The sequence below is a fragment of the Rattus norvegicus genome, chromosome 3 (genome assembly GCF_021556685.1).
Source record: "Rattus norvegicus strain SHRSP/BbbUtx chromosome 3, alternate assembly SHRSP_T2T, whole genome shotgun sequence".
Taxonomy (NCBI): domain Eukaryota; kingdom Metazoa; phylum Chordata; class Mammalia; order Rodentia; family Muridae; genus Rattus; species Rattus norvegicus.
In genome coordinates, this window is record NC_141536.1 from 20,405,127 (window position 1) to 20,417,004 (window position 11,878).

The 11,878-nt window shown below is 42.9% G+C and overlaps 1 protein-coding gene across 2 annotated transcripts; it reads right to left on the reverse strand.

Annotated features, from left to right (window-relative positions):
- Positions 1-1,548: 1,548 nt before the first annotated feature.
- Pdcl (phosducin like) lies at positions 1,549-11,099 on the reverse strand. Of its 2 annotated transcripts, none has more exons than XM_087654239.1 (4): positions 10,134-10,459; positions 9,211-9,387; positions 7,665-7,846; positions 1,549-3,899 (listed from the first exon to the last, which is right to left on the reverse strand). In XM_087654239.1, the coding sequence occupies exons 2-4, from the start codon at positions 9,380-9,382 to the stop codon at positions 3,348-3,350; spliced, it is 906 nt and encodes a 301-aa protein (XP_087510365.1). In that variant the 5' UTR covers positions 9,383-9,387; positions 10,134-10,459; the 3' UTR covers positions 1,549-3,347.
- Positions 11,100-11,878: the final 779 nt, after the last annotated feature.

Consider the following 11,878-nt stretch of genomic DNA (forward strand, 5'->3'; position numbering starts at 1 on the left):
AGAGTGAATTCCAGGACAGCCAGGGCTCCACAGAGAAACTCCAAAAATCTCCAAGGCCACCCCCAAGGGACACACTTCCTCCAGCAAAGCCAAATCTCCTAGTCTTCCCAAACAGCTCCAACAACTGGGGACCAAGTAGTCAAAAACTTTGAGGATTATTTCTCATTCAAAACACTGCAGACCTCATGGGGCTGTACCACATGCTGCTACTCAGCACGCGACAGAAAGAGTCCAGTAGAGGGGAAGACATGTTGTCTATCTATTGGTGCGTCCATCAGGCTCCAATAGTTAGTCCCAAATTCAGGATCACATAGGTGCCCCCAATTAAGATCTATGGGACACTAAACAAAACCAAAATTAGTTAACAGGGGAAATGATTGATGAAGGTGGGCCCAGCCACAGTGGGTGGTGCCACCCTTAGGCAGGTGGTCCTGAGTTGCACAAGAAAGCAGGCTGGGCAAGTCATGGAGAGAAAGCCAGTAAGCAGGGTTCCTACTTCAGCTCCTCTCCAGGTCCCTGCCTTGAGTTCCTGCCCTGACTTCCCTTAGTGATGGATTATAAAGTGAAAGCTGAAATGTACCCTTTTTCCCCCAAGTTGCTTTTAGTTGTGTTTACTATAGCAATAGAAAGCAACCTATAATGCTATTAATGCTGTCTTCTAAGAGGCTATGTCATGTCTATCATATCACCTTCAAATATTGGTGTTTGTACCCATAACTCCATGCTGCTGTCAGCCTTAACCAGGTAAGCTCCTTTTTTTTTTGCAGCGGGCACCCATTTCTGCAGAGATTCACAGCTAGTCAAAGGGCTGAGGAAAAGGACTGACTGTTCTTTGGTCAGCCTGATAGGGCATCTACACTTCCTCCAAAGCTCAGGGAACAGACTAGATGGGGAGTCAGAAAGAATGAGTTAAATGAAGGAGAAAGGGTGTGGAACACTGTCTTCCTGGACTCTTCCTGTTGCATGCAGATTAGCAGCATGAGTGGGAGGGTAGGGAATAAGAGAAGATAATGGGAGAATATGGTCAAAATGTTGTTTATATATTTTTTATATATGATAGAATAATTATGTCATGGATGGAAGAGGGGCTCATGAGGCTTCACCCCTTCCTAAGGAGCTATTGGCAGTTAATGGTTGCTGAGGAAAGGGGAGACATTTCCTTTAGTAGTGTAGCCGTAAGTTGCCCAGATCCAGTCAATATAATCCCTTACTCATGTCCACTGAGTTTAGTGGACTGTAACTAAACTCAGTGGATCATCCAAACTCAAAAAGACCTCAAAGTGAAATAAGAACTATTTGGGAGAAGGAAGATCAGCAGGAGTGGAAGTCAAGAGAGCAGTATGGTAAATATAATCAAAATGTATTATATCTGTGTATGAAATTATCAAAATTATTTTGTGAAGAAAAAAAATTTTAAGTGTTTCTGCCAATTTTTTCAGTGACTCTTCTAGACATCTATACTATGAATGATGCAAAACACAGTGCAAATCACAAAGATGTTAAACGCTTTAGCAAAATGCTGGGAATTTAAACATCTGATATACAGGCTGAGTCAATATGGTATAGTTTATTTAGATGGTGAATTATAAAGCAACTGATTTATTCAGAACTTTTACAATATACCAAAGTATTTTAGTATGCACTGCTACGTAAAGTAGAACACAGAATTCAGTAACTATCAATGTTATTAAGAATGGGGAAAAAAACTGGAAAAAATAAACTAGAATATTGACATCAGTTGTCTCTGCTCCTATGATTGTCTTCACTTCTACAATGAGCTCCTTAGTCAGAAAATGATACTGTTTTTGTTGATTAACTCCAACAGGTACTTTCAGGATTCATTTCCTGCTAGCTTCTGAGCAACCAAAAAACTCATGTGTAAATACTAAAGCTAATATTTACTTCCAGATTCATTTCTTTTCCCAATACTAGAACATATAAAGAGTAATCAAAAGGAAGAAAAAACTTGAATGATGATGACTTTTATAAATACACACATACACATAAAGCTAGAAAGAGATCTGTAAAAATGGTGACAGTAATTATCAGTAGTAAAATTTTATGGCTTTTAAATATCTTTTTAACTTAATTTTTATTGTATGTTCTATGATAAACATGTTTCATAATAGAAAGTTTATAATAAAAAAGTTTGCTATCTTTCTAAAACCCAAACACCAGATTTCAGCAAATCAATGGAATATCAACAGTTATTAAAATATTACAGAAGAGTATTTAATAGCATGAAAAACTTCTGTTAGTAACTGATCACACTATCTGACAGTATGCTCAGAATGATCCCAATGTCATTTAAAGACAAACCAAAGCCTATGAATCCATAAAAAAAAAACCCTAGAATACATTAAAAAAAAAACCCTATATATGAATGGTACCAAAACATACAGTATTCAGGTGGCAGAATTATATTTTTAAACCATTTTTGCATCTGTATTTTGGCCAATTTTCCTCTAGTAAATATGAATTTTTTTCTAATAGGCAAAAAAAGCTTTTTAAAAAGTTAAAAAGGTTAAACAAAGCATTACCTTGCTAAATAACAGAGGAAAAGATGCTGATGAGCAGGATACAGAAAGGTCCTCCTACTGAGGTTTTCAAGCTCTATACACACCAGTGTCAGTCAATAGGATGCCTGCTTCCCAACATCATGACAGCAGTCAGCAAGAAAACATCCCTTCCTGTTCATACTTCATTATGCTGGACTGGACCAGTGACTCCCTCAGCAGAGACCACTGCTAACTACAGCATCAGGCACCATCTGGAACCTTTAGTTTTGACAGTGCTGGGTGGGAATCAGATACCTTGGAGCTACGTGTATGCTAGGTTAAGAGTTCACCACTGAGCTATATTCCCAACCTTGTATGGACCCTGGTAGAAAAGGATCTGGAGAAAATAAGTACAGTCTGATTGCAAGTAAACATGATTTGCAATCAAGTGATTATGGAAATGCACTGTTTACACTGCACAGAACACACTCACTAGGGAATTCTACTCTCAGACCTGGTGGAATTCTGAGGTCATCAGAAGACAATTTTCAAGACATTGCCTTCAAGGGTGCCATGTCAATATTGACTGGAAACAATTTCAGAGATGTCACGCTAGAGATGTAAACAGCTCAAGAACCCAGCTTCCTGTCTATATAATTAGAAATCGCTTTACTGCTAGCCACAAAGTGAGTCAGGATTCTGATTTAATCTGAGTTTCTTGACTTTCCACATACTAAACCAGACTACAAAGAGCAGCTGTAAAGCCAGAAGACAGGAAGGACAGAAATAAATACAGACATGTGTCCTCTAGCCCAAACAATGAGACAGCTACAGAACTGGATTATCAGTTCAATCTATTTCTAGATCGCTGTCTTCACTGTGACAGGTGGCAGAGTTTCGCACAGATGTCAGCACCAAGACTTCCTTTTCTGGGAGCAATCCAAATTCCTGCAGGAAAGCTTCAAGGTCTACAGCAAAGAAATCTTCGCCCAGCTGGTCAGTGACACGAACAAAATTGCCAATCAATTCACCCGCCTTGTAGATGAGCAGAGCAGGAAGGGCATTCCGGGTAAAACGACTGCTGGCCCCAATAACCGAGCTCCTCACTCGGCAGAATTTGACAGTGGGGTACTCTGCGGCAAGGCAGATCATGCAGCCATTCATGGCTTCAGTCCCTGGGACACCATCTTCATAAATATGAACCATGATAAGGGTGCTTTTCTGTTCTTTATCAATCATATCTAAAAATCCTTCTCCACTGGGGATCTCAAGCACTTGCTTGAATTGGGGCCCTTTATGAAGCTGCTGCCGCATCTCGTCCATCCTCTGCTTCCGATACTGCTGCAGAAACTCTTCATCATCCAAATTCTTGTCCATCATACCACACTCCTTCAGAGTCATCTGCAGGAAAACCAGCAGACATGGAGAACCAAGACAGACACGGAACATATGTGACTGATGTAGATATGTACCCAGTACTTAGAAACATGAGGTTTCACACTAGTGTCTTATTCATATTATGTCATCTCTCTTAAAATTTGTATGGATAGAGGTGTATTTTATGTGCACCAGGTGTATGCTGGAGCCTGTGGAAGCCAGAAGGGGGCACTGGCTCCCCAGGAACTGCAGTTACAAAGGTTGTGAGCCACCACACAGGTGCTGGGAACCAACCCTGGATCATCTATAAAAACAGGTACTTTTAACAGCTGAATCTTCTTTCCAGATCGTCTTTGAAATGTTTTCATTACTTTGACTTTCAGGGGAAGGGAGCATGCTCATACCATGCTGCTCCTGTGGAAGTTAGAGGACAACTTGCAGGAGTTAGTTCTCTCCTACCATGTGGTGCTTATGCCCTTGGCCATCATGATTGAAGTCACCTATGACTGAATTCTTGAGTTAATCTCATTGGAAGAACTTTAATAACTCCATTTTGTAAATGTAGGTATTAAACCAAAGATTTTACATTATTTGCACAAATTCACACAAGTATAAAGTACAAGACTAGGATTCAAACTAGAACTTTTAAAGATCTCTTTTTATCTTTTAATTATGTGTATATATGTATGTGTGTGGGGAGGTATGCATGTGCCTACATAGTTCAAAAGAGGGTGTCAGATTCCCAGGAGCAGTTGGAAGTCATCTTTTGAGTTCTGAGAACCACACTAGGGTCTCTAAGAGCAGTGCCTATTCTTATCCACTAAGCCATCTCTCTAGCCCCTTAAACTAGATTTTAGAAACTTAAGTTTGAAACTTCAATACCATTTTGCTTCTCATTCCAGTACAGCAGCACCACATAGTACCATGTCCCCTCTGAGCATTTCTGTCAGTCTAGACTAAGTTCTAGTCACTCTTACCTCTTTTTGAAAAGACAACATAATTAAGGAACTTCCAAAGGAACACAGCTCAATCCACATGACACATGACGAGTGATAAATTGCACTTTAAGGTTTATTCATTTTATGTGTGTTTTGCTGCATATATTTATGTGCACCAAATGAGTGCTTGGTGCCTTTGGAGGTCAGATCTCCTGGAACCGGAGTAATGGATGTTTGTGGACCACTTTGTGGGTGCTGGGGGATCAAACCCAGGTCCTCTGCAAGAACATGTGTTCTTAACCATTGAGCCAGCTCTCCAGCCCAAAATTTTTTTTTTCAATTTTGAAACAAGGTTTCCCTATGTAGAACAGGCCAGCCTGGTTCTCACTATGTACTCCAGGCTGGCTTCAAACAAACAATCCTGAGCCTGTCTTAGCCTACCATGTAGTGGAATTAGACATATACTACCAGGCTCAGCTTTTTTATTGCCAGTTAGCTGACTGTAGCTGTCTTACTTGTGCAGCAGCAGCTATGGGTGTCTCATAACCTGCTTTTGTCTCTAGGTAATGTTAACTACCTTATAATGACTGAGCATGGTAGCTCTCCACCCCTTTAATCCCAGCAATCAGGAGGCAGGGACAGACGGACCTTTATCATCTACAGCCTGGTCTACACAGTGAGTTCTAGGCCAGCACAGTGAGACTCTGTCTCAAAAGAAAAAAATAATAATAATTTATAAATATTTCCTCATGCTTCAAAACATTTTTACAAATTGATATACATAGATCATACTGACCTTCCTTCAGCCTCATTTCTGTCAGGCAGACAGTTTCCAGTTCTAGTCTACTATAGGTGGCCTAAGAGGACAGGGACAGAATCTCTTACAACTGACCTGTGGTCACATGACTGCTGCTTCATTCTGGTGTCTCTGCTCAACAGCTATGAGCAGCAGGCACACTATGCTATAGCCAGCTTCCCTGACAGATCTTTCTCCTGGCCTGGTGCAGCAAAACATCTCTGACTAACCCTGTAAGACTAGAGGTGGTAAGCAGGGGCCACACTAAACTGGAACACTGGATCAGAAGTGTCATAACCAGCATCCTTCTCAATTCTCTTTACCAATCTTCTTCCCATTGCTCTAAGTTTGGCTGATTTGACTGCGTCTTTTAGCTAGCCTTTGTCTAGATTTTATGCCCTGAAATCATTCCCCAGTCAAAGTGATCGACTCAGTTTTATCTGCACCCTCATGTTGGCTGATATTTTTAAATGTCAACTTGTTCTTGCTTGCTGAGCTCCAGTTGAAGGAGAAGAGGGGGTAAGTAAGGAGGTGCCCATACCATGGCTCATACAAAGCAGACTGCCCGCCAATCTACTGGAGGTAAAGAACCCAGGAAACAACTGGCTACAAAAGCTGTTCGCAAGAGTGCACCCTCTACTGGAGGGGTGAAGAAACCTCATCGTTACTGGTACTGTAGCACTCAGTGAAATCAGATGCTATCAGAAGTCCACTGAACTTCTGATTAGCAAGCTCCCCTTTCAGCGTCTGGTGCGAGAAATTGCTCAGGACTTCAAAAAGACCTGCACTTCCAGAGGGCAGCGATTGGTGCTTTGCAGGAGGCAAGTGAGGCCTATCTGGTTGGCCTTTTTGAAGATACCAACCTGTGTGCTGTCCATGCTAAACGTGTAACAATTATGCCATAAGACATCCAGCTAGCACACCGCATACGTGGAGAACGTGCTTAAGTGTCCACTATGAGGGGAAACATTTTATTCTCAAAAAAAATTTTTTTTCCTCTTCTTCCTGTTATCAGTAGTTCTGAATGTTAGGTATTTTTTCCATGGGGTCAAAGATACCTAAGTATATGATTGCAAGTGGAAACATAGGGGACAGAATCAGGTATTGGCAGTTTCTTCACGTTCATTTGTGTGTGAATTTTTAATATAAATGCAAGATGTAAAGCATTAATGCAAGCAAAATGTTTCTGTGAACACATTTCAACAGTTCAACTTTATAACAATTACAAATAAACCTGTTAAAATTTTCTGGGGGCTGGGGATTTAGCTCAGTGGTAGAGCGCTTACCTAGGAAGCGCAAGGCCCTGGGTTCGGTCCCCAGCTCCGAAAAAAAAACAAAAAACAAAAAAAAAAAAATTTCTGGACAATGCCAGCATTTGGATTGTTTTAAAATAAGTAAATTTCCTATTGACAGCAAAAAAAAAAAAAAAAAAAGTCAACTTCCTGTTACACTGTGTGCCTGCTCTCCATGCAGATGGAGGTCAGAAGACAACAGTGGAGCTAGTTCTCTCCTCCCTCCTTTACATGGGTTCTGGGGACTGAACTCAAGTCACCAGGCTTGTCTAACAAACTCCTTTCCCCACTGAGCCCTTCTTCTGGCCCCAGTGCCTGACAGCTTTAAGTCACTGCTAACTGATCTGAGGCACTCAGGAACACTTCTTCCATAGTCAGAAGGAACAAGAGAGACCTTTAATGCTGATAAGGTAAGAAGGTGTCAGGGACCTGGGCTCAAGTATCTCCCTGAATGTCTATTCTATTTACTGTCTCCACAAAATAATCATGAACACAATTAGGAAACTAATATATGCTCCAGAACGCCAGAAAGATAAAGATTATGACCTCATCTAGCAAATGAAAGCATAGGCTCAGGAAGAGACTTTGCTATAACAATGTACAGCTGAGTTGAGAGCAAACCCAGATGCACCCCCAAGTTATGACAGGGCTCCCAGCTTTGCCCTGCATTTCAATGCACCTCAGGAGCCAAATCTACTTTCCTCCCTTCCTGAATCACCAAGCCCATTTCCAGCAGCCAGGGAAGCCTTGAAGAAGCCATTACCTTCCCACTGATTTTCTCCTGGAGGTCCTTCTGTTTCTGCTGCTCCTCCTCTTCATCCAGATGGGACCTGCAGCTCATAGACAGCTTTTTGATCAGCCGCTCCATCTCCCGGCACTGCTCCTCCCTCTGTTCTGTCTCCAACTGCTTGAAGCGGCGCCAGTCATTGATCACCCCTTTTGGACCTGAATAGGACAAGCATAACTGAGAACAGACCAGGGGCTTTGGGCCGCTGACATCTGTGACAGGATTCACATTGGCATGGAGCCTGCTGTATCTATGACACAGTTAGCAAGGGCCTCTGTATAGCCTTACGTGGGGCACAAGGAGGTCTACTGCAGCGCACTTTGCAGGAATTAAATGGCCAACCTAATGCTCAACATTCTACAAGTTATGATTCATCTACTCGAAGGTAAAGAAGAAACATGTAGAAAGAAGGGAATTTGACACAGAGAGGTCCTGGTAGCCCACATCTGCAACATCAGCATTCCACACTGGAAGATCACATGTTCAGCCTGAGTTACAGTAAGATCCTCCCTCCAAAAACCAAGGGCTATGAATACAGTTCAGCTGCAAGAGTACTAAGCAAGCATTCACAAAGCCGTAGATTTGATCCCCAGCACCCAAAGGCAAGAAGGGGTAAGATCAGACAGTTCTACATATCTTGACATAAAAGATACTGCAAAAATAATAATAAGCTAGGCATAGTGATGCATGCCAGGAATCCCTACTGAAGAAACTGAGGATGGAGGATCATTTGAGATTAGGAGTTCAAGGCCAGCTTGAACGACATGAGACACTATCTCTAAAAAGGTGGCAAAAATTTCAAAACCTGTTAAACATAGTAGGAGAGAAACTAAATGAAAAAATACTGTTGCTGGCTGAACTACAAGCATTACCTCAACCTAAGCAATCTGACAATATTAGGATGTTACAGTGGGTTGGGCTGTGGACTGTGGTAGAGCACTTGCAAAGCATGAACAAAGCCCTCGGCCAATCCCCAGAAGTAGAAAGTTACAAACTAAAAACAATACACAGTAGTATAAGAACCACTGAGATGACTCACCACACAGGGATCCTACAGTATAAGCCTGGAGACCTGAAGTAGATAAATCCCTGGAATTTAACTGTGAAGATGAGAGAACCCACTCCAAAAAGTCCTCTTCTCTCCATACTGGTATCCAAGCATTGTAACCAAGCATATAGGCCATGCATATACATACAACAATAAAACAGACTTTAACTTAAGAAAACTATCAGTGTAAAAACGACATTTCTAGGAATCAATCATATATTAACCAGTATACTCATATACACGATTTACGGGTTGTCAAACACGCTCCAGCAAGTTCCCTTCCATTGCTGATATGCATACAGATTTGCATTGCACAGAGAAAGGGCAGAAGCAAGCACAATGAAGGACTACACCATGTTATCTCTGGAAGGAAAGTGGGACTGGAGTTGGAGAAAGGAGAGCAGGACTTCTAACAAATATACATTTCAAAGGCCACTTTTCCAGCCCATTTCCAGAGCTCAGAGCCTTCAGTACCTGTATTGACTGAAATGCCTTCGCCTGCCAGCTCAGCCTCCGCAGGCGTGGAACTACTGGCTGGGGCTCCCCTGCCTCTGTCTTTGTCTTCATGGTCACTGTCCTCATCCTCACTGGTGCTGTAGTAGTACTGCAATTTCTCCCCCAGCAACTTGTCATCCAGGGTTGTCATGGCGCCTAGAAGAGAGCAATGTATCTGGCTGGAGCAAAGAAGACACGAACCAGACAAGGTACACTTGGACTGACTGACTCCCCACAACGTTATACGACTCTGAAGGTGTCTTCATAAGCAGAATCTCAGCAAACCCCAACCCTGGATCTATGCCATAGTTTACCAGGCTTTTGCTAGAGCAGGCAAAACCAAGACTTAGATAAGGCACATTCTTTGCTGAGCTCTGTCACAAACACTGGAGCTGTTAACAGGCCCACAGATGTGTGATTCCAGAAGCCTTAGAGGTACATTACTGTCTACTGGTGTGGACTGGGTAAGAGGAATTTACTGCTCATGGTTTTTACTCATACACACTTTTAGTTTTAAGACTGCTAGCTAACAAATCAGGGGAAAGTCCTCAGGGAAAACCTCAAAAGAGACTACCAAGGGCAGGTATACCATTGAAACTAAGTCATTCACTCCTTCCTTGCCTCACTAAGAGCCTAGATAAATGGTCTCAAGCTGGACCAAATCTGACCAGCTAAAGCAAGTCTCCACAACAAAATTTAAGTAAGAGTCAGATGTTTAAAGAACACCTAGGACCCAGGTATTTTGAGGAAAGATTCCATTCAGTGCTTTAGAAGTCTGTTTAAGAATCCAGCAGGAATGACTAATCAAAAACAAAAACAAAACGTCCTTCCTCTAAGCATCCCAACACTGGGCTGCCTTCAGAAGAGACTTAGCACATGGTATTTACACTATTACAATGTACCTCTCTCCCACACAGTCAGGATCTCTGTGCCGGCTGAACAACAAACAATCAAGAGGACAAGGAAAGGAAGAAAACTTTTGAAAGCTCCTTGTCAGGGATGTGCCAGAGGGCCACAACTCCGTCCAAGAAACATCAGTGCTGTGCAATGGGTGAAACAGGGCCAGAGTGGAGTGTACTAAGGAGGCTGGGCTGCTGAGAGGCGAGGAGGCCAGCACACTGGCAAACAAAAGTGGCATGCATGCGCAGAGCAGATGGTAAACCTCAAGTGGGGATAGTAAACTTGAAGAGCTGGAGGATCGTGAAGAGGGTGGGAGCAGCAGTGAAGTGAGCTGGGCAGGGCCAGTGAAAGGCTTGCAAAAGTGTTAAAAGAAAGTAGGACAGTGAGGAGGGCGGGGCTGAGCAGATGGACCAGAGAAGGGCGGGGCTAAGCTTCCAGGAAGGCGGAGCTTATGGGACAAACGGGCAAGAACAGAAGGATAAGTAAAGCAAAGCTAAAAGGCCAGGGTGGAGAAAAACGAAGCCATAAGGAAGGCGGGGTTGAGGAGGCGGAGCAGTGAGGAAGGCAAGGCTGAGGAGGGACGGGCTGAAGAGGAGCAGCCTGGAGAATGGAGCGGGAGAAGGGCGGGCTGAGGAGGCGGGGCAGCGTGGAAGACGGAGCTGGGTAGGGCAGATGAGGAGGGCGGTACTGATGAGGGACGCTCGGAGTCTCGAAGGGAGTTTGAGACGCACGGGAGAAACTGGAATCCAGGAGCCCGGAGGCAAAGTAGCTCGCCCAAGGCGCGCAAACCCCTGTCCCCACCCATGTCTAGGCCCGCCGCTTCCTCCCGCCGACGCCTGTGCACTTAGTTACCTCGCTCACTCAGTCTGTTCCTTCTGGACTAGCAACTCGGGTCACCAACAAAGAACGCTCGCTTAGAGAAAGAGAAGTAACCGAAAGCCTTAAGCAACAGAGAAAAGCTGCAGTGGACTCTGCGGACCAATCACTCGGCCTTCCGGCGTCACGGCGGACGCACGCTGTCCAATCACAAGAAACTTATCTCGGCGTCTGAGGAGAAGCTACGGGTCTTAGCTTAGGACAAAACACCTCGGTGTGTACTTCTACTTTAAAATAAGAAAACTTTATTTCTGTTCCAAGTTTCTAGAAAAGTTACACATGAATATTGAAGCGAAAAATAGCTCAAAAACATTAATTTCTTCAAGAATAAGTAATTCAAAGGGCAAAAGTTGTATGACAGCCTGAATTGGATTATTGGACAAGAAACGGGCGTGGACAACTGAAGAAATTTGAGTAACTCGTATCAACTAATATTGGTCAAATAGTTGACTCGACAGTTTACAGAGTACTTCAGTTATGTATCGTGATAACCTTTGAAAATTCTAGAGATCAAGGAAACTACCCTATTTTTTTTTCTTTTTTCTTTTTTTTTTTTTTTTTTTTTTCCCGGAGCTGGGGACCGAACCCAGGGCCTTGCGCTTTCTAGGCAAGCGCTCTACCACTGAGCTAAATCCCTAACCCCGAAACTACCCTATTTTTGAAAACTTTTGTTAAACCTCAGATGATTTCAAACTGCTTAGTTGGGGTGTCTAGTATACAACTGTGAAATTGCTCTTAAAACCGTGTGTAAATTAAAACATATGATATGTTCGATTTATATAAAATACAGGGCTCTTAATTTGAAGAAGGAGGTTCTCTATTCACGTTTCTAGGACCACCTATGTGTTACTGCAAATTTGTCTACGTGCAC

Coding starts and splice junctions, on each gene's coding strand:
- Pdcl (XM_087654239.1), bottom strand. CDS start 9,382: ATGACAACCCTGGATGACAAGTTGCTGGGGGAGAAATTGCAGTACTAC. Junction 7,847..9,210: donor AGGCATTTCAGTCAATACAG/GTACTGAAGGCT, acceptor TGTCCTATTCAG/GTCCAAAAGGGGTGATCAAT. Junction 3,900..7,664: donor AGGAGAAAATCAGTGGGAAG/GTAATGGCTTCT, acceptor GTTTTCCTGCAG/ATGACTCTGAAGGAGTGTGG.